The sequence below is a fragment of the Tachypleus tridentatus genome, chromosome 7, assembly GCF_004210375.1.
Source record: "Tachypleus tridentatus isolate NWPU-2018 chromosome 7, ASM421037v1, whole genome shotgun sequence".
Taxonomy (NCBI): domain Eukaryota; kingdom Metazoa; phylum Arthropoda; class Merostomata; order Xiphosura; family Limulidae; genus Tachypleus; species Tachypleus tridentatus.
Genome location: NC_134831.1, coordinates 41,042,688 through 41,070,005, shown reverse-complemented (window position 1 = coordinate 41,070,005; position 27,318 = coordinate 41,042,688). Strand labels below are relative to the sequence as shown.

Sequence of the window (27,318 nt, the reverse complement as noted above, 5' to 3'; positions counted from 1 at the left end):
CACTATGTTCTTGAAAAGAAGGAAGATGAGAAGAAGAAAAGTTGGTTGTCATCATTATCAGTTAGTGTGGACATTTGTTATAATGATGACTCATTTGCCGGTAGAGGGCCAGTACAGCTGTCCTAACCGAATGCTGATTCGTCCATGTACCTGCGCAGAGAAGTCCGTTGGTCTGGATGTTACGTGCAAGGGAGCCAATGGCCATCAGCTCCGTGAAGCCATTGAAAATGTTCAACAAACTCGTCAGACCGTATGGTATCTAAAGTTAACAAACAACAGGCTTCCAAAGCTACCAGCGTTGCTTCTAGCGGACTTGGATGTCAGAAACGTTTTGCTATTAAACAGTAACACCTCCAATATTGATAAGCTGGCGTTTACAGGGTTAGGAGACAAGTTGGAGACGCTCGACCTTTCGAAAAATGTATTGCAACGGGTTCCAAGCGCAGCTTTGGAGACTTTAGGGTCACTGACCTCTCTCAATTTAAACTACAATAGGATTGAGAGCATCCACGCTTCTGCCTTCCGTGGGCTCATCTCTCTTCTGAGACTTTATTTGTACGGAAACAAAATTAAATTTATCGACAACCTGGCTTTTCTAGGAATAGGAGAGAACCTGACTCGGTTGAACCTGGGGAGTAACGAACTCACCTCTATTCCCAACCAGTCTTTACAAAACCTTACGATTCTTCGACGTCTTCAAGTGCCCCAAAACCAGATTACCATTATCATACCAGAGGAATTCAAGGCTATGGGAGCTCACCTGGACACCCTTGACCTTGCTCAAAACCTCCTGCAGGAATTACCCATGAGAGCTTTCGAGTTTCTGCCTGCCCTTAGCTCATTAGACTTGGAAGGAAATCGCATTTCATACATTCACCCAGAAGCATTTAAGGGTCTTGAAGGTATGAGATCAACAAATCTTTTGTGCAAAGCACTTAATATCGAATAACAATTTGAAGGGAATTTTTCTCTGTCTGTGTTACTACCATTTTCTTTAAATACAATAATTTCTTTGTCTATAAAGTCTTAATGGTTTACAATTCTAATAACCATTTTTATATCTACAAAGTTATAGGTTTCAGGTTATGAATATAATTTTTATGTTGAAAAGATGTTATATGTTTGAAATTCCAGTTACCATTTATATGTCTACAAAGTGCTAGAGCTTCAAATAAAACGTAAAGAACATTTGTTGCAAAATTAAAAAGTTGACTTTGATAAACTGATATAATTACTTTCCTAGAAGCTTTTTGAAGTGAAAACTAACTCGTTCTTACACATTAGTTACTAGTTTCACAGATTGAAACTAGTAACCAATGTGAAAGAATGATTTCACAGACTGAAACATATTAAGTAATTTATATTATAAGAATACCTAAATTACGAATATAAAAGTAGTATTATTAGCTTTAGGGTTAGTTAACCAAGGCTCAATTTCTATAACGCATAATGAAAAGTTGTTTGAATATTATTTTATGCTTTTAATTTAGCATTGTTATGCATTAAAACTAAATTATTTGTCTCCTACTTACTGGTTTTAGGTTATCTAATTTAACATTTCCTCATATGGTTAGCTTGGTAATTTATGAATATGATAGTTACCTACCTAGCTTCACACCATTTTCCAGTACTATAGAAACTATTTGATATATAACTATTTTTGTATTATTATTCTCTGCTATTGAAACTTTTGTAATCAGCACAGTTTCTTATTTTTTATATGTTACTACTAAACATATAAATGACAATACAGCGTTTTAATAAACATAGGATGGTTGTGTTTATAATCAAGTTCTAAGTACACTGAGATTCCAACTGTAATATTTATTGTTTATCTATTACTAGCAGAGTGCACAGTGTTGCTCAGATGAAAATTACTTTAAATATCCTGACTTGTTTTGATTAAATCAACCGTATTCGTCGCGATTTCTTGCAAATAAATCAAAATGATTTATTCATTTAATTAAAATTAATAAAAATTAATAATGTGGGAAAAATTAAAAATTTGATAACGTTATTTTAATCAAACAAAACTGGGTACTTTGCTCTCAATTCTTGCATGTGCTTCGTACAATATTTTAAGTTTCCAAAACAAAATCCCATAATTTTGACGTCCTAGTTTCTGCTGTGTGGTCAAGTGTCTTCTGCAGCGTATTCTGACTTCACTACCATTCCATTCAATGAAAAATTGATTTGCTCTCTTCTTGTTACAAAGTAACTGAAAATATGCCGATATCATACGTTTTTATAAAGTCATCGTATAGCTGGTTCTTGCGAGTACACGCAAGCACAGCAAAAGAGATATCTGAAGCAAGCCTATTTAGTTAAGGGAGTGTGCGCACTTGTACGAGAGAAAACACAATCTTTTATCAGTTAAGGGGAGTTAGAGTGTAGACTGTGTGTATGAAAGAGAGAAAGAGGTTTGGAAAGTGTACAAATTAAGGCTTTAAGAATGCGATTGAGCAGGGAAACAAATAAAGGCTGAAATTTTCAACTCGTTTTAACACATAATTAATCTTAACTAGAATGATTAGAAGTTCTCACGTGGAGAAAGAATGTAAATAATAACTTGGTTACATGTTACTAATATTTTTTTTTAATTTTGAATTACCATGTAATAAGGAGGAGCAGAACCAGCAGGGAATCCTATATAGTCGCGGCATTTGAAAATATTTCAGGCAGGAATTAGAGGAAATTAATCTATGAGAAATTGAACGTAATCAAATACGTAACTCAAAGTGATTTGGCCTGCTGAGTCTAAAGCTGTAACTAGATTTCAAATCGGTCGAGAGTTATGGAGCAAATTTAGCGTGGAAAATCGGTCCACGAGTTAATAGATATAGAATTTTGGATTTTTTTTTTTTACTGAGACTTCAAAACTAATTACTTCTACCAACTTTCTAAAAATATTTGTGACAAACAAACGCCAACATAAGGGGTGAAAGCATCATCTCTAACCACTTTTTTGTGGCGAAGGTAACAAGTTCCGTTTCCCACGCTTCTGTCAAGATACACAAAAGCATTAGTAAGGTAATGTTATGTGCTAGTAAATATGTCTCTTACGTATTTATTCTTTGATTTGGATGTGTTGTTCTACAGAACTAAATATCTTTATTCTTTACTTAGTACACTGTTGTGTGTTACTTCTTAATATCTTTGTTCTCTTTTTGATATTTCGTAGTTTTTACTGCTTCACAGCTACGTTCTTGTATTGTTTGCTTAGTTTGGTAGTTTCGTTTGTTACTACTGATTGGATTTGTTTTATAATTTTCAATTTCATACTATTATGGTGTCCCGCATTACTAGATCATACTAAAATTAGTTATAGACACTCTTTAACTTTTGTCAAAGGTAATAACTTTTGGTTACGTTTGTCACGCTTTCTGATAGTAAGTGTAATGATGCACTGATAACCATTTCATATATTTCTTAATATTTCTGTAAAGAAGCAGAAAGTTTGTTAAATTTCCATATAAGCTACCTGAGATAAACGATCCTAACTTTGAAGTGATAGCCAATTCTTAAGCTATTTCTTATGAACGACATATTAGACTCACTGTGATATTATATTTCCACGGTTTAAAGAGTGACAATTTTCTGCAATCGGTTTCTATCCCGTGACCTACAGATTACAGAGCCGAGTAACCTATCCATCAGATTACGCTAAACCAAAAACACTAAAAATGAGCTCGGATTTCTCACCCTTTTTTATTGTTTGTCAAAAAGTGATAGGTAGTAAACACTAACAATGTTTAGCTTTTGTACCATTTTGTTGTTTCTCACATGGCGTCATATTGTAAACAATAATAATAATTTTAGCTTTTTCACCCTTTTTGTTGTTTGTAACAAGTAGTAAACATTAACAATGACTTCTGGTTTTTACCTTTTCATTGTTTCTCATATCATCAGGTATTAAACACTAACAATGATATCAGGTTTTCACCTTTTTATTGTTTGTCACATAGCGACATGTAGTAAATACTAACAATGACTTCAGATTTTTAACCTTTTTATTATTTCTCACATAGCATCGAATAGTAAACTTTAACAATAAATACAGATTTTTACCTTTTATTCTTTCTCACAGGTAAAAACACGAACAATGACTTCTAGTTTTTGACTTTTTTATTGTTTCTCACATAGCGTCGGGTAGTAAGCATTAACAATATATTTAGGTTTTTCTCCCTTTTCATTGTTTGGCATATAGCGACAGGTAGTAAACACTACCAATGACCTCTGGTTTTTCACCCTTTTTACTGTTTGTCACAGATTATAGACAATAACAATGACTTAAGTTTTTCACCCTTTTTATTCTTTGCACATAGCCTCATGTAGTAAACTATAGGAATAACTTCAAGTATTTCACCCTTTTTATTCTTTGCACATAGCCTTATGTAGTAAACTATAGGAATAACTTCAAGTATTTCACCCTTTTTATTCTTTGCACATAGCCTTATGTAGTAAACTGTAGCAATAACTTCAAGCATTTCACCCTTTTAATTTTTAGTCATAGTTAGTAAAGAATAACAATTCCTTAAAAATTGTCACCCTTTTTAAAGTTTCTCACGAGTAGTAAACACTATCAGTGACTGTTTCTCACAAAGCAACAGGTTATAATCGCTAACAGTGACTTCATATATTATACCTTTTTATTGTTTGTCACACAGTGACTTTAGGTTTTCACCTTTTTATTGTTTGTCACAAAGCGACATGTAATAAACCCTAACAATGGCTTCAGGTGTGTTTTTTTTTCCTTTTTCTTGTTTGTCACATACCAAACAAGTGGTAAATACTAACAATGACCAAGTCTTTTTCATTTTCTTATTCCTTGTTACAGGTAGGAAACGTTAACAATGATCTCAAGTTTTCACTCTTTTTATTTTTTGTTATGGGTAGTAAACACTAAGAATGATTTCAATTAGTTCACCCTTTGCATTGTTTGTCACACAGCTAGCAAACACTAACAATGTCTTCAGGTTTTGTACTTTTTTGTTTTTTGTCACATAGCGTCAGGTAATAAACAATAAGTTTAAATTTTTCATTCATTTTGTTCTTTGTCATATGCAGTAAACATTAACAACGACTTTCGGTTTTATTGTTTATCAAGGGTTGCAAAATTATCAATGACTTCAGGTTTTGTATCTTTCTATTGTTTATTACATAGCGTCTGTTAGTAAACACCAATACTGACTTCTGGTTTTTCACTGTTTTTGTTGTTTGTCACATAGCGTCGGGTAGTATACACTAACACTGACTTCAGGTTTTTCACTGTTTTTGTCGTTTGCCACATAGCGTCGGGTAGTATACACTAACACTGACTTCAGGTTTTTCACTGTTTTTGTTGTTTGTCACATAGCGTCAGGTAGTATACACTAACAATAATTTTAGATATTTCACCCTTTGTGTTGTTTTTTCTACATAGCGTCGAGTGGTAAACAGTAACATTACGTTTCTCACGTTTCTTCTTGTTTCTCAGAAAGCGATATGAAGTAAACACTAGCAATGACTTCCAGTTTTTCACCCTTTTTGTTATTTGTCACATAGCGTCGAGTATTAAACACTATTAATAACTTTTGGTATTTCACCCTTGTTATTGTTTTTACATAGCGACAGTTTGTAACTACTAACAATAAATTCAGGTTTTTCACCTTTTACTTTTTCTCACAAGTAGAAAGCACTGTCAATGACTTCAGGGTTTGCACCTTTTTCGTGTTTCTCACATACCAACTGGTAGTAAACACTAAAATCACTTCACATTTTCACCCTTTTTATTGTTTCTCACATGGCATCATGTAGAGAACACAAACAATAACTTCACGTTTTTTACCCTTTTTATTATTTGACACGGGTATTGTACACTAACAACGACTTCAGTTATTTCGCCCTTTTTATTGTTTATCACAAAGACAGATAGTAAACACAAACAATCTCTTCAGGTTTTCTACCGTTTTATTGTTTGTCGCATAGCATCAGGTAGTAAACACAAACAATGCTGAAGGTTTTTTACTCTTTTTTATTCTTGGTCACATTGCGTTAGGTAATGAACACAAACAATGATTTCAACCTTCATCCTTTTTATTGTTTGTCACAGGTAGTAAACATTAACAGTGAAATCAGGTTTTTGGTCCTTTTTATTGTTTGCCACAGATAGTAAACATTAACAATCACTTTAGATTTTCCACCGTTTTATTGTTTATCACAAAGCGTCAGGTAGTAAACACTAACAATGACTTCAGATTTTTCACCTTTTTGTTGTTTGTAAAGAGCGACAGGTAGTAAACTCTAACAATAACTTCATGTTTTTATTGTTTGTCAAAAGAGACAGGTAGTAGACACTAACAATGATATCAGATTTTTCACCTTTTTACTGTTTATAACAGATTATAAACACTAGCAATGACTTCAGGTTTTTCATTCCTTTTTGTTGTTTGTCACAGATAGTGAACACTAAAGAATTATTTTTGTTATATTTTCCCCTTTTTTATTGTTCCACACAGGTCGTAAACATTAACAATTATTTCAGATTTTTCTCTCTTTTATTGTTTCTCGCAAAGCGTCTGGTAGTAAACAATAACAATAACTTTAGGTTTTTCACCCTTTTTGTTGTTTGTCACAAAGGATAGATAGTAAACTTTAAGAATAACTCCACGTTTTTCACCTTTTTTTGTTTGTCAAATGCGAAAGTTAGTAAACACTAACAATAATATCATGTTTTTCACTTTTTTATTGTTTGTCACACAGTGTCGCGTAGTAAACGCCAACAATAACGGTAGGCATTTCACCTTTTTATTCTTTGTCACAAAGCGTCAAGTAGTAAATTTTAACAATGACTTCAGATTTTTCATGTTTTTTATTGTTTGTCACACATAGTTAAACACTAATAATATTTTTTTTTTTTTTTTTCCTTTTTCGTTGTCTCACACAGGTTGTAAATACTGATAATTTCTTCAGAGTTTTCACCAATTTATTGTTTCTCACAAAGCTTGGGCTATGTTTACTAACATAGTAAACACTAACAATAACTTTCGGTTTTTCACAAAGCGACAGGTAGTAAACTCCAACAATAACTTCATATTTTTTCATAATTTTATTCTTTCTCAAAAGCGATAGGTATTACACTATAACAATGAGTTTAGGTTTTTTTACCTTTTTGTTGTTTGTAAAGAGCGATACGTACTAAACACCAACAACGAATTAAGATTTTTCACCTTTCTTATTGTTTCTCATAGATAGTAAACACTAAAAATGACTTACGGTTTTTTACCCTTTTTATTATTTGTCACGTGTAGTAAACACTAACAATAAATTTACTTATTTCACTCTTTTTATTGTCTGTCAAGAAATGACAGGTAGTAAACACAAATAATGACTTCAGGTGTTTATCATTTTCTTGTTTGTCAAAAGCGATAGGTAGTAAGCAATAACCATGAATTCAAGTTTTTCACCTTTTTATAGGAATTAGATTCTAATAATTGTTCCCGATTTTTAGCTTTTTATTGTTTGTCACATAGCGACAGGTAGAAAACATTAATATTGTTCACCCTTTTTATTGTTTGCTGCATCGCGTTGGGTATTAAAGACTAAAAATAACTTTAGTTTTTTTCCCCGTTTTTGGTTTTTGTCACCTAGCGACAGGTAGCAAACACTAATAATTACTTCAGGTTTTCACCATTTTTCCTGTTTGTTACGAGTAGTAAACACAAATAATTACTTCAGGTTTTCACCATTTTTCCTGTTTGTCACGAGTAGTAAGCACTAATAATTACTTCAGGTTTTCACCATTTTTCCTGTTTGTCACAAGTAGTAAACACTAATAATGACTTGAGGTACTTCACCCTTTTTATTACTGATCACAAAGTGACGGATGGTAAACACTAACAATGTCTTTACGTTTATCACCTTTAATTGTTTGTCAGGTGTAATAAACAATAACTTCATTCTTCGTCAAGTAATATATACTAACAATAACTTCAGGTTGTGTGCCATTTTGGTTTTCACACTTTTCTTTGTTTGTCACATTTCGACAGTTAGTAAACTGTAACAATGACTTCATGTTTTTTCACCTTTTTGTTGTTTGTAAAAAGCGACAATTAGTTAGTTTGTTTTTTGTTTTTTTTAATTTCGCGCAAGCTACACAAGGGCTGTCTGCACCAAACGACCCTTTACTAGCGTAGGACAAGAGGGAAAGCAGCTAATCATTTACACCCACCATCAACTCTTGGGCTACACTTTTACCATCGAATAGTGAAATTTACCGTCACATTATAACACCCCCACGGCTAAAAAGACGAACATGTTTGGTGCGACACGGATTCAAACCTATGACCCTCAGATTACGAGTCGAGTGTCTTAAGCACATGGCCATGCCCGGCCCGCGACAGTTAATAAACAGTAACAATGACTTCAGGTTGTTCATCTTTTTGTTCTTTGTCACACAACGTCGTATACTAAACACCAACAATAACAGTAGATTTTTCACCCACTTATGTTTTGTCACATAGCGACAGGTAGTAAACACTAACAATAATATTACGTTTTTCACACTTTTTGTTGTTTCTCACATAACAAGAGGTAGTATGCACTAACAATGATTTCAGGCTTATCACCTTTTTATTGTTTGTCAAAAGCGAAAGGTAGTAAACAATAACAATAAATTCAGGTTTGTCACCTTTTTGTAGTTTTTCACACGTATTAGATACTGATAATGACTCTCGGTTTTTTACCTTTTTATTGTTTATCACAAAAGCGACAAGTAAAGAACATTAACAATGTTCACATTTTTTATTTTTTGTTACACTGCGTTGGGTATTAAAGACTAACAATAACTTTAGTTTTTTTAACCCTTTTTCTTGTTTGTCATAGTTACTAAACACTAACAATGTGTTTAGGTTTTTCACCTTTTTATTGCTTCTCACAAAACGGCAGGTACTAAACACTAACAATGAATTCATGTTTTTCACCTTTTTATTGCTTATTACAGATAGTAAACACTAGAAATGATTTTTGAATTTTTCCTTTTTTTATTGTTTTACACAGGTTGTAAACACCAACAATTACTTTAAATTTGTTCACCTTTTTATTTTTTGTCAAAAGCGACAGTTAATTTGTTTACTTGTTGTTGTTGTTTTTCATTTCTGGGCGCAAAACTACAGGAAGGCTATGTACAGACGTCTCTAGTTTACCAGTGTAAAACTAGAGGGAAGGCAACTACTCATCACCACCCACCGCCAACTTTTGGGCTACACTTTTATCTACAGATAGTAGGATTTACCGTCACATTATAACACCTCCACGCCTATAGGTCGTAAGCAATAACAATGAATTCAGGTTTTTCACCTTTTTACAGTTTTCCACAAGTGTTTATTCTACTAACAGTGACTCCCGGTTTTTAGTTTTTTTATTGTTTGTCATATGGAGACAGGTAGAAAACATTAACAATGCTCACCCTTTTTATTGTTTTTTTCATGGCGTTGGATGTTAAATACTAAAATAACTTTAGTTTTTTCACCTTTTTTGTTGTCTGTCACCTAGCAACAGGTAGTAAACACTAACAATGACTTCAGGTTTCCACCATTTTTGCTGTTTGTCACGAGTAGTGAACGCTAACAACGAATTAAGGTATTTCACCCTTCTTATTGTTATTGTGACGGATAGTAAACACTAACAATGTCTTTTATTTTGTCACCCTTAATGGTTTGTCACATGTAGTAAACAATAACAAATATTTCACGTTTTCGTCAGGTAATAGACACTAACAATAACTTCAGGTTTTGTGCCATTTTATTGTTTTTCACATTGCGTCAGGTAGTAAACACTAACAATAACTTCAGGTTTTGTGCCATTTTATTGTTTTTCACATTGCGTCAGGTAGTAAACACTAACAAATATTTCACATTGCGTCAGGTAGTAAACACTAACAAATATTTCACATTGCGTCAGGTAGTAAACACTAACAAATATTTCACATTGCGTCAGGTAGTAAACACTAACAAATATTTCACATTGCGTCAGGTAGTAAACACTAACAAATATTTCACATTGCGTCAGGTAGTAAACACTAACAAATATTTCACATTGCGTCAGGTAGTAAACACTAACAAATATTTCACATTGCGTCAGGTAGTAAACACTAACAATAACTTCAGGTTTTGTGCCATTTTATTGTTTTTCACATTGCGTCAGGTAGTAAACACTAACAAATATTTCACATTGCGTCAGGTAGTAAACACTAACAAATATTTCACATTGCGTCAGGTAGTAAACACTAACAAATATTTCACATTGCGTCAGGTAGTAAACACTAACAATAACTTCAGGTTTTGTGCCATTTTATTGTTTTTCACATTGCGTCAGGTAGTAAACACTAACAAATATTTCACATTGCGTCAGGTAGTAAACACTAACAAATATTTCACATTGCGTCAGGTAGTAAACACTAACAAATATTTCACATTGCGTCAGGTAGTAAACACTAACAATAACTTCAGGTTTTGTGCCATTTTATTGTTTTTCACATTGCGTCAGGTAGTAAACACTAACAATAACTTCAGGTTTTGTGCCATTTTATTGTTTTTCACATTGCGTCAGGTAGTAAACACTAACAAATATTTCACATTGCGTCAGGTAGTAAACACTAACAATCACCAAAGGTATTTTATACTCATCATTGTTTGCACATAGTAGAAGTAAAGTAAACTATAGCAATAGCTTTAGGTATTTCACCTTTATTAATTTGTTTGTCATATAGCGTTAGCTAGTAAACACTAACAACGACTTCACTTTTCATCCATTTAATCGCTTGTCACGGGTATTAAACACTAACAGTGATTGCAGGACTTTCATCCTTTTTATTGTTTGTCACAGGTAGTGAATGATAACAATGACACCAGGGTCTCAATCTCATTATTATTTATCTCGGGTTCTATACACTAACAATAGTTTCAGATTTTTCAGTTTTTCTTTATTTTTCCCATGATAGGTAATGAACACTAACAATAACTTCATGTTTTTCACACTATTTTTTATGGCTTATCATTTCTACCCTTGGTCCTATGTTATAAAAGTCTTTAAATTGTCTTATCTGGCATTAACCTAATTGCAAGCGGACTTTTTTCAAACATGTACGTTCGGACGGAACTATCGTAAAGAGAAATTTTCTTTAAACGTATGAAGAAGAAGCAAATTATTTTTGTGTTATATGATTCTAGTAATCCATATGTATAAACTCTTATACATGAACTGGAAGAAAGTCAGAGTACTACGGTTTGGTTTAGTTTCAATTTCGCGCAAAGCAACTCGAGTGAACTACAGTAAACCTAAATCAAGGAATCCAAATACTTCCCTTTCAGATCTCCAAGTGCATAATGTTTAGTCAGCTTTTATCAGATGTTTCTCTCCACCTTATAGCGTATTAAAGAAGCTTATCAACATATTATCGTTACGTAACTGAACGTCAATGTTTTCAAAACAATGTTAAGTTCACCAACGTTCACCAAGTGTATGTAACAAATTCGACCTTGGTGTTCCGCCTTAATTGTTTGTTTTGTTTGTTTTTGAATTTCGCACAAAGCTACTCGAGGGCTATCTGTGTTAGCCGTCCCTAATTTAGCAGTGTAAGACTAGAGGGAAGGCAGCTAATCATCACCACCAACCGCCAACTCTTGGGCTACTCTTTTACCAACGAATAGTGGGATTGACCGTCACTTATAACGCCCCCACAGCTGAAAGAGCGAGCATGTTTGGCGCGACGGGGATGCGAACCCGCGACCCTCAGATTAAGAATCGCACGCCTTAACACGCTCGGCCATGACGGGCCAACTGCCCTAATAGTCGGACAAATCCATCTGAGAACGAATTTTGTGCGTAACTATATGCTTGTTTATTTACAAGACAAAATTAAAACTGACAAAATAAATACTCGTATTATTTGCTATTATGAATTTAAGCCACATTTGGGTTCTTACTAATCGTTCTGTTGTGTGTTTATCGTGCCATACAAATATCAGTTTAACATCAAATTTCATCACGTTCTACAGTGAAGGAATATTATACGAATTTCTGAAATAGAAGATTAAATTCTGGTGAAGAAAGAAACCTGCCAAAAGTTTCAGTATAAATCATACTCTATGTCGTCATTAGTTCTAATTAGTTTTCCATACCTAATTATCTAAATATTGTGGCCTGAAGAAATGCAGTTGATTATGTCGATGTATTTATGTACAAAGATATAGAATCGAACACTTAATATTCATGATAAAGTATTCACTGCTTAAACAACATTCTATCAGCGGTTATATTATGATATATTGACAAGTAGTCTCTAATGTATATATATATTATTACGGTATGTTCCTTGGCCCTGATTATATAAGTATTTCAACCACGTTACCTGCAAGATTCCTTTCATATGGATTTGACACCAGTACGTATACCACTGATAATAAGAACATTTCAACATCACTACCTACACCAACTGTTATAGCGTATTTTGACACCATCTCTACTTGCACCATTAAACTATAGGCGTATTTTAACATCACTACTACTTCTATCATTAAACTATAGGTGTATTTTAACATCACTGCTACTTCTATCATTAAACTATAGGTGTATTTTAACATCACTACTACTTCTATCATTAAACTATAGGTGTGTTTTAACATCACCACTACTTGCACAATTAAGCCATAGATGTATTAACACCAGTCTTACACCATTATTTATAAAAGTGTACCTTTGATTCTTTACCTAGAACATCACTTTTAAAGATGTGTTCTATCTGTTTTCTTCATCAGTTGTCAGCTACAACAATCAAGCTTAGCATACAGGGAATATCTGACCTGTGAACACCAAGTCAATAGAATACGTAAGAACATTCCAGTAGGTTCGGCTCAAGCGGGTAGGCGGGGCAGGGCGATAAAACCAATAAATGTTTTTGTTAATTTGTCTTTCAATATAATCGATCGTTTCGTTGTGCTTCACATCCTTTCCCCTCTCTCACGTGTGTTCATAGACAGAAACTGTTAGATAATCAACTTAAACAACTTAAACAGAGAACAAGTGTTTATCAGATTAAAGAAAACAGGCCTTGAAGTTGAAAAGGAAGTGAAAAATCAAGTTATTCTAAATCTAATCAACTCTAAGTAAGTAACAAATAGGCCTGCTAAAGTGGCATTTTACGAAAACTTACAACATTTTATTCATGTAATTTTATGTATATGTATAGCAACGATATAAGAGCGGAGTTCCGTCGGGAACGGTATTTTAACATATGGTGGAAAAATACATATAAAATAAGTCTTACGTCCATAAACTCTTACTTGGTTCTAGTTACCTTGGAACGCTCGTTCAGAGTGGAGTTATAATGAACAAAGTGCAACACTTAAAGTTGTTACTGAAATGGACAACTGACCACGTGGCGCTGTGTTCACACTAACGATAAACAAGGTCGAAATTTCAAATGCTTATTTGTTGTCAAGCAAAAAGCAACACAGAGGGCTATCTGTGCTGTGACCACAACGGATTTAGAATCCCTATGTTTAGCACCATAAGTCTTCAGATATACCGTTGAGATAGTAAAGATGAATCTTCAACTGTTCGTTGACTGTCATTTTTGTGTTTCTAATCAAAGTTCTCTGCTTTCCATCAACCTCCGCGTCTCTCAGTTAGCAACACGTAGCTTTGGAGAAATAAATATTTTAGAAGTGCATATGAGACTCTGTTCTTTCGTATCTACACCAACAACCACAAGATCCGAACGTAAGTGGCCGTCTTGTTCTCGATATCGGAATCTCAAATAACTTAAGTGCTCATGTGAATGAACATGCTTTCGTTTCTAGCTCTTTCGATAAACATAAATAAAAAGAAATTGACGAGGAAGACGCTTTCCGTGACAGGAAGATGGTTCACAAGTTATTGGGCTGACTGTGAGTCACCATTCTCCAGATACCACACGTCACATAATTCTGTACTTTACAATTCTTAATACTGTCTCCACCATTGATTTTTGTCAGACAATATTTCAGCGCTACAATATTGACCTTTTTTGTCACCTATCTAGGTCACGTTAAGCTACTTTTGAGCATTTTTTTATTTAGACAAAAAATAATACACGAACACTGAGCAATGGATAACACTCAGATTCGCCCAGTCGTTATGAAATTTTATTAACCCTAAATCTGGTAGTTATTTATTATTATGCATTTTATACCAAGTAAATATATATACTGTGCTCGTGGTACTGTCTATAAGTTTTCAAGATTATATATCGATAGCAATTATTTGGTTTACCTAGATGATCAGTTGACTGGTATATACCGAGACGGCTGAGCCTTTTGGTTATTCCTAAGTTCCTCGTCCAATTTCCTCACAAGCGAAAACGTTTGCAAGCCAAGCTAAATTAATTGGACACATTGTAAATTAGTGAAGTGAGTTTACACTTTCAGACTGACAGAGCTTAGCACTTAATTAAATACATATACCATGCCTGTACATTCTGAGTCAAACAAATCACTAAAACAAGTGCAATTCTTCGTGTTACTGTAGGTTCTTCAGTGACGTAGATATGCGTGCTTTTATTACACCAATAACCTGCGATTCGTTCTCCGACAACTAACTGACCATTATAGCAGTTTCAATATATCATGTTTTCTCTCTGTTTCGAAATTTTCAACACAGGAATCTTACTTGTTTTAGTTTCTCTTCGACCATCATCTTTCGTTTTACTTTTTGTTTTTGTCTGTATACACGTGGGTTTCGAAGATCTACTATTCTTAACGTATTTACCTTATTTGCATCGAACCTTAGTGTTTATGAAATAAAAATGAGTGAATGTCTGTGTCGTGAGTGCTTTACATTGATTAGTGATTCCTTTACCTCTTCCAAAGTATTGAATGTGGTCAAGATTGCGATTTTTACGCTATAAATTCAAAACAGTTTATCTTGGAAAACTGAAACGTTATTATTCTAAAGCGCCATCATCTCTGTATTTTATTTTCAGCACAAATAATTTATAAAGCTTTTACGGTTCAAAGCAAAGTGAGATTTTGCTGATGTACGTTAAATGGAATAAAAGACCGTTCTCTGTATTCAATACGTTGTACGTAACGTGTTTAGTTTCATGAGGAAGAACTACATCCATGGTACCTTTTAATTTCTTACATATTTGTCATCTTTAGTGTGTTAGTTTAGTAATATATTTGCCCCTTTCCCCATTGGCTTTGTGCTAAATGGGCCCGGCATGGCCAGATGGTTAAGGCGCTCGACACGTAATGTTAGAATCGCGGGTTCGCCGTTACACCAAACATGCTCGCACTTTCAGCCGTGGAGGCAGTATAATGTGACAGTCAATCCCACTATTCGTTAGTAAAATAGTTGGCTAATAGTTGGCGGTGAGTGGTGATGATTAGCTGCCTTCCTTCTAGTATTATACTACTAAACTAGGGACACGAAATTCAAAACACAAACAAACAGTGCTAAATGTGACGACTGTACCTGACCCTCCTGGGTATAAACATATACCAAAACACCAGAGAGAGAGAGATGTGACGACTTATAACGCTAAACTCCAGATTTTTAAAAAGTTGTTGGCATAGCACAAACAACCCATTGGGCAATTTTGTTTTCAACAAACATAAAATAAAGAATAATGATATATTTATGATGTTAAGATCTAAAACATTTATAAATGTATTTCTAGAATCTAGTAACTTCTACTTGGTAGAAGTGACAGTTCAACATAAATACATATAGTTAAGTAAAGTTAATCATGATTCTGTAAGCTAATCAGCAGGTTTGTCAACATATTATATCAATCAAAGAAATGTTTATTAAACAGTATTAGGGTCTACAGTTGTTTCAGTTTGTGGCGAAACGTTTTTGTTTGTTTGAACTTCGACGTTTCATAGAGAATAAACATAGCCTGTAGCAAACATTATTTAACAAATAAATTAATTCGTTATCGCTACACGGCATGGACTTCGAACTATTTTCAACAAGTAATGAAAAAAACACTCAACAATACAGGCGTTACTTCGATGATGTATTTGTTTATTGGGGGTATTTATATGACAATAAATTCTCTATCTTAGTGTGTTAAGTTAATAATATATTAAACTATTTTCTACTGCTCCTAGAAATACAGTTCTTGTGTTTTCCCAGTACTCCCTAGCTCTAATCTAATATATCCAGATGTGGTTCGTGAATTTTGTCCAACATCCCACGTACTACATCCGATTAAAGTGTAATAAGAATTTTTTACCCATAAAAGTTTAAACTTTATAAATTATTCATTATTTCTTGAAATTTTTTATACAAAGAAAGAATAACGGCTGTTTTAAACAATCGCTAAAAACAAATCAAAATAATAAGAAAACCGATAAAATCAAAACCATGTTCGACATTTACTAACACTGACTGAAGACTAGTTATGTCTTGCCCTCTACGAAGTTCAGCAGCTTGTCTGAGTTCTTACAACATTAAAAATATCAGGTGTTACACAGATCTCAGACACCCCATTGTATAATTTGTGCTTAGTAATAAACAAAGAGAGTCCACGCGTAACTCATATCGTACAATGAAACATTGTGTTTCAATACTGTCACAGTGCGTTTCTATTTACAAAGCCACACTAATGGTTCCCTTTAAAATGCCCCGTGGCTAGACTCAGAGAGTTATCTCGTACTGATTTAGAATTATTTATATAAGAATGTTAATATGTTAACAGATAAAATTAACTGAGAAAGTGATAAAACGCCTGGTGGCCGCTTTTACAAACTTACAAACTTACCTCTTAAATACTCCCCTTTTAGACGCTGCTTTTTTGCATTTTCTCTATTCGATCTCAGACAAATATACCTTTTGGGGGAGGGGCGTATTTCAATCAACTTGGTCTCTCGATGGAACAGCAATAAATTTACGGACCTAGAACGCTAAAATTCGAGGTACGATTTCTTGCAATGACCACATTGGTTAACCTAATGTCTGATTGGTTTCCGCACGAACGAATTTAACATCGTTGACTATACTGAAAAAGGAAACAAAAAAAAGAAAAAATGAGGCAAGAATAATTAAATATTGATTTGTTGCAAGACTAAAAAACCCCCCAAAATGAATAAATGGCTCCTAACTGCATTACGTAGAGTATATGTCAATGTACTGTAAGAATACAATACACTAGTTTATTAAAAACTGTGTATTTTTACCCATATAAGAATAAGTACACTAGTTTGTTAAAAACTGTGTATTCTTATCCATACTGTAAGAATACAGTACACTAGTTTATTAAAAAGTGAATATTCTTACCCATACTATATAAAAACAGTAATCTAGTTATTACCACACTATAACAAAACATTACAATAGCTTGTTTAAAACTGTGTGTTGTTACCTATTGTTATTTTATTTCGGACAAATCTCCGATTTATTATGTTACATATATTTACGTATTTCTATTTCAAGTATCCGGAAATTCTAAATGGATCCTACTTGTTAATTAAATGTTTATATATGTTAAATTTATGTTATTTACCAACAACACTGGTACATACAATTTCCTTTTTTTAACACAAATATATTTTAATATGCAAACATAAAAACAATACAATTTAAAATTATGGTTATTACTGATAGTTATTACAAATAATGATTTATATACAAGAGTTTTACAAACTTACAGATAATACTGAGTCGTATATCCCGTCTAGAACTGAATATTTTATCGACGTTTCAGATCCACGACGACAAATTAATTCTGAGTTTATATTGTTAGCTAGCTTGGTTAGTCTCACACCGGTTACAAGATGACTTCTTTCAACGAAAATACTTAATTTCCTCGTACAAACAATAAGGTCCGAAGCAATTCACTAAAATTGAACGGTTTATAATGTTCGAAATCTTTTACGTTCCTGGTTAAATTCTGTAGTTTTCCGATTGATAGACGTTAATCACTATTATAGCTTCCTAGATGTATAGTACATTGACTGCAGCTGTACAATAATATTCTACTTCCTTCAGCTAACCGCTTTTTTGTAAGAATCATGCGAGTTTGTAGAACTTTCGATAATATTCTCGTGCACTTTCGTCAAAAAAGTATTGTTGATTTTACACTTACGAATGTTCTACAAATTTCGAGAACAGACTAGACTTGCGCAATACATAATCAACAACATACCTCTCATTCAAAAAAGAAAAATATATACAGAAAGAAGCCTAGGTATTATAATAAACGTATAAGGACAAATCCGTTACAGCGTTTTAAAGCAATAAGTTTCATTTCTCACCGCAAATGCTACCACCACAGTTTCCCCCCCAGTGGCACAACGGAATGTCTGCGGACACACCCCGCTAGAAACCGGGTTTCGATACCCGTGGTAGGTAGAGCACAGATAGCCCATTGTCTAGCTTTGTGCTTAGTTTCAAAACACTCAAATGAGCCATCACATTTCTTTTGCACATGTGAAACTGTGTCTGTAACGTGGACTGTATTCGGTCTCGAATCTGTACGATACCACAAAATATTTCCCACAATTTAAATGTGACGCTCAATCCCACTATTCGTTGGTAAAAGAGTAGCCCAAGAGTTGGCGGTGGGTGGTGATGACTAGCTGCCTTTCGTCTAGTCTTACACTGCTAAATTAGGAACGGCTAGCGCAGACAGCCCTCGAGTAGCTTTGCTCGAAATTCAAAACAAACCAAAACAGTCACTTAGCGTGGATAGTGAGTGTTACCAACTGGTGGTCTTCCCTATGGTCAATAGTTCAACATTAGAGACAGCAGTAGAGAGACTTAATCACTTTGCTTTGCTTACAAAAAATACAAATAAAATACAAAAAATTCATGGTATATGTTCAGCTGAGGCTCTAACGTGTGTTATTAGGGCCCCTTTACGGAAATGCAGTGAATGACTAACAATCATTATAATGAAAACGATAATTAGTATGTATATAACGTTTCCGCTTTTCGACCAATTAGAAGTAATTTTGTGTGCAAACTAATTAGTCAATAATAGACGAGTTTTCCGTGAAAACTAGTCAATCACAATAACAAAATATGAATAAGTTTCACAGTTCTCTGAAGGTGAACCAATATTTAGCAAATATTTTGTTAAAATCCACCAAATAATGATTACATTTCTATAAAACCAACCAATAACGAGTAAGATTTTGTTGAAACCATTTAATGAAAAGTGAATTGTCTGTGAAGACCAATCAATGACGAGTAAGTTTTCTATATAAAGCAATCAATGACAAATAATTTTGTGTGTAAACCAATTAGTGATGACCAATATGAATGAGTTATGTTTGTTGAGAGTTTTATTTTCAATGTTTAAAACAAAATGGACTATAATCTTCTTCTGAGTAAAATATTGTTTCAGTTCAATGTTTACTATTTCTTCTCTACATTTTTAACGCCTTTTGATACTTTTAATATACATTAGAAATTCGAACAATTTTATTTTGTTAAAAATTAAATATTATTTTAATTTCTTTTACTTTTCTTCCTCCTTCTGGAAAATTCTGGAAATCAAGTTCATTTACTAAGATTTAAAAGTCCTAACAAATAATGTACACAGCCAGTGATGTTTATAATTTCATGTTAACAGGTCGCTTCAGTATTCACCCTTTTCTCATCACACGAAAAACATAAAACCCTAGCTTTTTTCAGGATTCAAGGAAAAAAACCAAAACGGTTTCCAAAAGTGCTCGGTTTTTATCAGGAAAAATGGAAGTAGGTAATGCATTCACCAATATTCTTTGTTCCTGCCTATTTTAGCTACGATGAACGACACTATTCTCTTTTCTTTGAAAATTTGTGTGTCCTTTTGTAGATACACTTGAATGGTTGAAACTGGGGAGAAATAACGTGGACATCATCCCAGTTATTGCTTTCCAAAACCTCTCTCTCCTTCGACAGATGGATCTGCGTGGAAATAATATTTCTCGGATAACAGAGGACGCTTTCTGGCCTTACGGAACTCGCCTGAAGTATATATATCTCCAAGATAACCAGTAAGTTTTTTTTTTATTGATAAAAACCAGTTTATATTTAAAGATATAATGTATATTTTGTTTCACCAGCATTGATGTGCACATTTCTACATCTGTTAACACGGAACTTGCTACCTCTGTATAAACGTGCAAACCAATTTTTAATAATGCTTTAATTGTGTTAATCACATATTCTTATCATTAAACCTAATTAATTAAAACATTTATGAACTTCTTGAATCAATTTAGTAGACTGTAAAACATATCTTATTACTGTGGATATAATGGAGTTATTAAATTAAATTAAATAACAGTGTTAATGTTGCAATAATGAGGTTAATTAAATTAATTAAAATAACAGTGTTAATTTTAATATAATGAGCTTATTAAATTAATTAAAATAACAGTGTTAATGTTAATATAATGAGGATACTAAAGTGATTAAAATAATCGTATTAATGGAAATGTAATGAGATTGTTAATTTAGTTAAAACGACTGTGTTATTGTTAGTATAATGAACCAGATACAAATTAACATGTCTAAGTAGTTGTGTTTGTAATATTTTAATATATTACATTATAGAATACTCATTTAATGTTTTCGACTTGTTAGTAGAATGAAGTTAAACTTTACACAGTGTTTCTGAGATAATTGGTACAACGAAACTGTTACACTAATTAAAATATTTTGCTGTTAGCAAAACAAAGTTGTTAAATAAATTGAATACCTGTAATTACCTTTATTAGAAAGAAAATTGTAAAACTGTTGAAATATACTGAACACTGTTACTATAATGAAACCAATAAACTAATTTAAATATCTGTAATATAGTCATTATAACGAAACCAATAAACTAATAATTAGGTTGTTCAGAAATAAATGTCGTTTTTGAATTACAAAATTTGGAAAAGTATAAACCAGTGTTGTAAAACATGCTGTAACCAAAGTAAGCACCATTTGCTTCAACACACTTTTACCAACGTGTAACGATGCTGTTTATTCACCTGCTGTAGGAATAAGAGTTTCTATGATCAGTGAACTCCCTGAAAGCTTCTTCTGCATCTACCTAGCTTTTAAAGCGTTTATTGTTCAAAAAGTTATCAAAGTGCTTGAGAAAATGAAAATATGTAATGGAAAGATCTGCGGAATAAGGTGGATGAGGCAGAACCTTGACTCCCAATTCTTTCAATTTTTGGAGCGTCATCCTTGACAGGTCTCATAACGCCGATTTTGTTGATCTTCAGTCACCCCCTGCGGAACCCACTTACCCAACTTTTCGTCTTTCCAATTGCACTGAAGTGGTTGGCAATGCTTGATTTGCTTGTGCTTATCTTTTCTGCAAGCTCACTACTGTTTTGTGAGGGTCTGTCTCAACTGCTTCCCTTAATGTGTTTTTACCTAAGGATGGCTTCCTTCCACGACCTTCGTGGTCTTCAAATTTTCGTCTCCATGTCGAAACTTTTGGAACCAACGCTGAACTGTACATTCAGTAACAGATCCATCCATGATCGAATGCCTGGTTGATGTTCCGTGTAGTTTCGGTAGCTTTTCGTCCAAGTTCGAAGTCGTAGAGAAAAATCAGACGAAAGTCCTTCTTGTCCATGCTGCCTTGGGGGTTATGAAACTTACTCTGAGTAGCGTTGAAACGGCAGACAATTAAGACACCTTGTAAGCGACAAACGTTGGATTAAACCAACCATAAGCTACTCAACATTCAGCTTCTAAATGCCATCGTGAAAATTCCGACATTTATTTATGGACAACCTAATAAAATATATGTAATATTTTCACTATAACGAAATTAATAAATACTGTTACTATAAAGAAACCATTAAACTAATTTAAATGTCTGTAACACTGATAAATTAACTGAAATATATGTAATACTGTTACTATAACGAAACTCATAAACTAATTAGAATGTCTGTAATATTGTTTTTATAACGAAACCGATAAACTAATTGGAATATCTATAATATTGTTTTTATAACGAAACCGATAAACTAATTGAAATGTCTATAATACTGTTACTATAACAAAACCGATAAACTAATTGAAATGTTTGTAATACTGTTACTATAACAAAACCGATAAACTAATTGAAATGTCTGTAATACTGTTACTATAACAAAACCGATAAACTAATTGAAATGTCTGTAATACTGTTACTATAACGAAACCGATAAACTAATTGAAATGTCTGTAATACTGTTACTATAACAAAACCGATAAACTAATTGAAATGTCTGTAATACTGTTACTATAACGAAACCGATAAACTAATTGAAATGTCTGTAATACTGTTACTATAACGAAACCGATAAACTAATTGAAATGTCTGTAATACTGTTACTATAACGAAACCGATAAACTAATTGAAATGTCTGTAATACTGTTACTATAACAAAACCGATAAACTAATTGAAATGTCTGTAATACTGTTACTATAACAAAACCGATAAACTAATTGAAATGTCTGTAATACTGTTACTATAACAAAACCGATAAACTAATTGAAATGTCTGTAATACTGTTACTATAACGAAACCGATAAACTAATTGAAATGTCTGTAATACTGTTACTATAACAAAACCGATAAACTAATTGAAATGTCTGTAATACTGTTACTATAACAAAACCGATAAACTAATTGAAATGTCTGTAATACTGTTACTATAACAAAACCGATAAACTAATTGAAATGTCTGTAATACTGTTACTATAACGAAACCGATAAACTAATTGAAATGTCTGTAATACTGTTACTATAACGAAACCGATAAACTAATTGAAATGTCTGTAATACTGTTACTATAACGAAACCGATAAACTAATTGAAATGTCTGTAATACTGTTACTATAACGAAACCGATAAACTAATTGAAATGTCTGTAATACTGTTACTATAACAAAACCGATAAACTAATTGAAATGTCTGTAATACTGTTACTATAACGAAACCGATAAACTAATTGAAATGTCTGTAATACTGTTACTATAACGAAACCGATAAACTAATTGAAATGTCTGTAATACTGTTACTATAACAAAACCGATAAACTAATTGAAATGTCTGTAATACTGTTACTATAACGAAACCGATAAACTAATTGAAATGTCTGTAATACTGTTACTATAACAAAACCGATAAACTAATTGAAATGTCTGTAATACTGTTACTATAACGAAACCGATAAACAAATTGAAATGTCTGTAATACTGTTACTATAACGAAACCGATAAACTAATTGAAATGTCTGTAATACTGTTACTATAACGAAACCGATAAACTAATTGAAATGTCTGTAATACTGTTACTATAACAAAACCGATAAACTAATTGAAATGTCTGTAATACTGTTACTATAACAAAACCGATAAACTAATTGAAATGTCTGTAATACTGTTACTATAACGAAACCTATAAACTAATTGAAATGTCTGTAATACTGTTACTATAACAAAACCGATAAACTAATTGAAATGTCTGTAATACTGTTACTATAACGAAACCGATAAACTAATTGAAATGTCTGTAATACTGTTACTATAACGAAACCGATAAACTAATTGAAATGTCTGTAATACTGTTACTATAACGAAACCGATAAACTAATTGAAATGTCTGTAATACTGTTACTATAACGAAACCGATAAACTAATTGAAATGTCTGTAATACTGTTACTATAACGAAACCGATAAACTAATTGAAATGTCTGTAATACTGTTACTATAACGAAACCGATAAACTAATTGAAATGTCTGTAATACTGTTACTATAACAAAACCGATAAACTAATTGAAATGTCTGTAATACTGTTACTATAACAAAACCGATAAACTAATTGAAATGTCTGTAATACTGTTACTATAACAAAACCGATAAACTAATTGAAATGTCTGTAATACTGTTACTATAATGCATAAACTTCAATAAAATAAACGTTTTACTGTAAATCACAGCCAACACTTTTTGACGGATTAGTTCACTCGATCTTTAGATATTCATCATGTCAGGAAGAAATGTCATGGTTTTACAAATAGTCATCCGACCACTAAATAGTAAACGACTTTTGGAAAAGTGAGTTTTTTTATCAACTATATTCAACCGCTACCACTATAGCGCTATTCTTTAACTTCAAAGAACTTTATCTGTTAATTTTGGTCGATCTCAAAATCGTATCATTTTATGATCTGTTGATTTTAACTCGTAAAGTTTCTCAACATTTCTAACTCAATAACAGTCGATAGATTGAAAAAGGCTCTATTTGGAAGCGCCATTAGTAGCGTTACTAAACGAATCAGACGGTATGTGCATTCTAAACTTTACCACGATACTGTAAATTAGGTTTAGTATAACACAGTATATTGAATTACAATTCTCTTGATATTGATTTAACAGATTTTTCTTAACTTCAAACCTTTATACCCATCTAGAATTTCAGAAATCGAAAATGGTGCATTCTTTCCGATAAAAAATTCCCTACGGTGGCTCTACCTACAGTCGAACAGATTGGCTACTCTTCATAAGAATACCTTTGAACATATCTTCCAATATCTGGAGATTTTGGACGTGCACAGTAAGTTTCAGTCACAGTTCGTCTACACTGTATTATATCGTAACTTTACAGTTGTTCTATCTGTGATGTGTCAAAGCATTAGAATTGTTTTTTTTCTGTACTGTAAACATTAGAGTTGTTTTTTCTGTGCTGTAAACATTGGAATTGTTTTTCCTGTACTGTAAGGAAACATTAGAATTGTTCTATCCGTACTGTATGAAAACATTAGAATTGTTCTATCTGTACTGTATGGAAATATTAGAATTGTCCTCTCTCTACTGTATGGATTAGATTTGTTTTTTTCTGCATTGTACAGAAACATTAGAATTATTCTATCTGTACTCTATGGAAACATTATAATTGTTTTTTCTGTACTGTATGGAAACATAAGAATTGTTCTATCTGTACTGTACAGAAACATTAGAATTGTTCTTTCTGTACTCTAGGGAAAAATTAGAATTGTTCTATCTGTACTCTATGGAAACATTAGCATTGTTTTTCTACACCATTCTATGTTGTAAATTTATAGTTGTTTTCCACGCTAAACATATCTTTGACATGAATCCAAGTTTCCCTTTAATTATTACATTTAGACAATTTTACATCATAACAAAATACGTGTCTTTCATTATCAAAGTTTTTCTTATACTTTGTCTAAGCATAATGCCCGAACTTTCGTCCAAATATCTCTACCTAATTATAACATTTAAACAATTCTACATTATAACAAAATACATGTGTTTCATTATCAAAGTTTTTGTTATACTTTGTCTTAACATAATGCCCGAACTTTCGTCCTAGTATCTTTACTTAATTATAACATTTTTTTTATTTAAATCCTCTTATGTGGAAATTTCTTATTAAGGTGTTATCAAGGATATCGTGTGAAGTCCAAAATCGATGTAATAGTAATTTCAATTTTTGTTAATACAAATTTATAATTTCGTTGTAATCTAACGACACGCTAGTTGTGGTCGTTGTAAAAGAAATCTTGAACATACAGAGCAAACGAAAAGAGAGAGAGAAAGAAATATTCGCTTTTGTTTGTTTCAAGTCACGAGATCTGCTATTCGTGGATAATATTTGATTCTAGACTGTCTTTAGAGATAAAATATTAACTCGTTTTTGCTTATAAAAATGAAGGGTGTAGCACTCACCCTTAAAGTTTCTCTGACAATTTTCCGTTTGATTGAACACTGTATGTATTTCCTGAAAGACCGATGAGTAACGTTTTGTTTGTGTGTGAGAGTGCCCTTCACTAGAAAAAAAAACGATTAAATTTGTAATGTTTTTACAAAACTGTAAATATTACGTGAAGAAATGAAACCTATACTGAAAATTTATCAATATTAGCTACTAGAGGATGTTTGGCTATAAGTAAAAGGAGGCCTAGGTATTAGATTATATAAACCATATTGGATTGGTAAAATTTTTACAAGTTAAAGAGGGTGGAGGATAATTAGACCTAAAATGATCGTTCGTTTATATATCAGAAATCGTAGTATGAATATTCTTCATGGGTGAATGGGAGAAATAAGACTTACTAATATATCGAACATGATGTTTCTTCCAGATAACCCATTTCTTTGTGATTGCAATATCGCCTGGTTTCGAGAGTGGATGAAACGTAACGGAAGCGTGGTAGTGAGCATGCCCAGGGAGACCCGCTGCGAGAGCCCCAAAGATCTAAAAGGGTTTCCAATAGCTGATGCACCCAGTGACGAGTTTCGTGACTGTTCTACCACTTCCTCTTCTAGCCTCGTTTTCCCTTCCATTCTGCTATTAATCTACAACCAGGGTATAGTCACTCTGTTATTTTCAAGTGTGTGCCTTGCGTGGCTTGTGGGATATACTTGAGAAAAACATAAAATGTGGAACAGTAAACGAAGCTTAACAAAACGATTCAGGAAGGAGCTAGTCTGGTTATAATAATAATAATATTGCAGCAGTAGGTGGATTGGATCAATGTCGGCGACATTACTACTTTGTTAAAACTGTGCTATGCCGAAAAGTTTACATTTATTTTATAAAACCCACATATCAAAAAATCAGACTTTTAAAAAGTGCATCGCATTTAAACTTTGCTTTTATAATATCTCTGATAAATATAAAAACCTACGCTCAATAACCTAAAAGCAAACAAGTAGTTAATGTTAGAATAACATAATACTGAAAATGTGTTTATTCTTGAGATTTGGGGTAGTTCTCAATTCATTCATAAAAAATAGGCAGATAATGAAATGTTAAGAAGGGGCACAAAATGAAACGTTAATAATGAACAGATAATGAAACTTATAACAAAGTGAGGTGCATTAACAATAGCTACAATATGAACATTAAGAAAACTCATATGACAGGAAACTAAGAATAGTCATATAATGTGCCATCAAGAATGAGCAAGAAATGGAACATTGCGTATCAGAACAAAATGGAACGTTAAGAAGAAATACACAAAGTAACCTACAGAACAGGCATACTGTAGAACGTTGAAAATAGTTTAACTTTAAAACAAGTTTAAAATAGGCAGATAATGGATCGTTAAGAACAGGAAGATATTGGAACATTAAGAACAATAGATATTGAAACATTAAGAACAGTATATATTGAGACATTAATAACAGTAGATATTGGAACATTAATAACAGTAGACACTGGAACATTAATAACAGTAGATATTGGAACATTAAGAACAGTAGATATTGGAACATTAATAACAGTAGATATTGGAACATTAATAACAGTAGATATTGGAACATTAATAACAGTAGATA

The 27,318-nt window shown here is 32.7% G+C and overlaps 1 protein-coding gene across 1 annotated transcript; it reads left to right on the top strand.

Annotated features, from left to right (window-relative positions):
• LOC143257975 (uncharacterized) lies at nt 1–27,234 on the top strand. Its single transcript, XM_076517025.1, has 4 exons — nt 1–902; nt 19,826–20,006; nt 24,426–24,568; nt 26,121–27,234. The coding sequence occupies exons 1-4, from the start codon at nt 5–7 to the stop codon at nt 26,402–26,404; spliced, it is 1,506 nt and encodes a 501-aa protein (XP_076373140.1). The 5' UTR covers nt 1–4; the 3' UTR covers nt 26,405–27,234.
• The last annotated feature ends 84 nt before the right edge of the window (nt 27,235–27,318 follow it).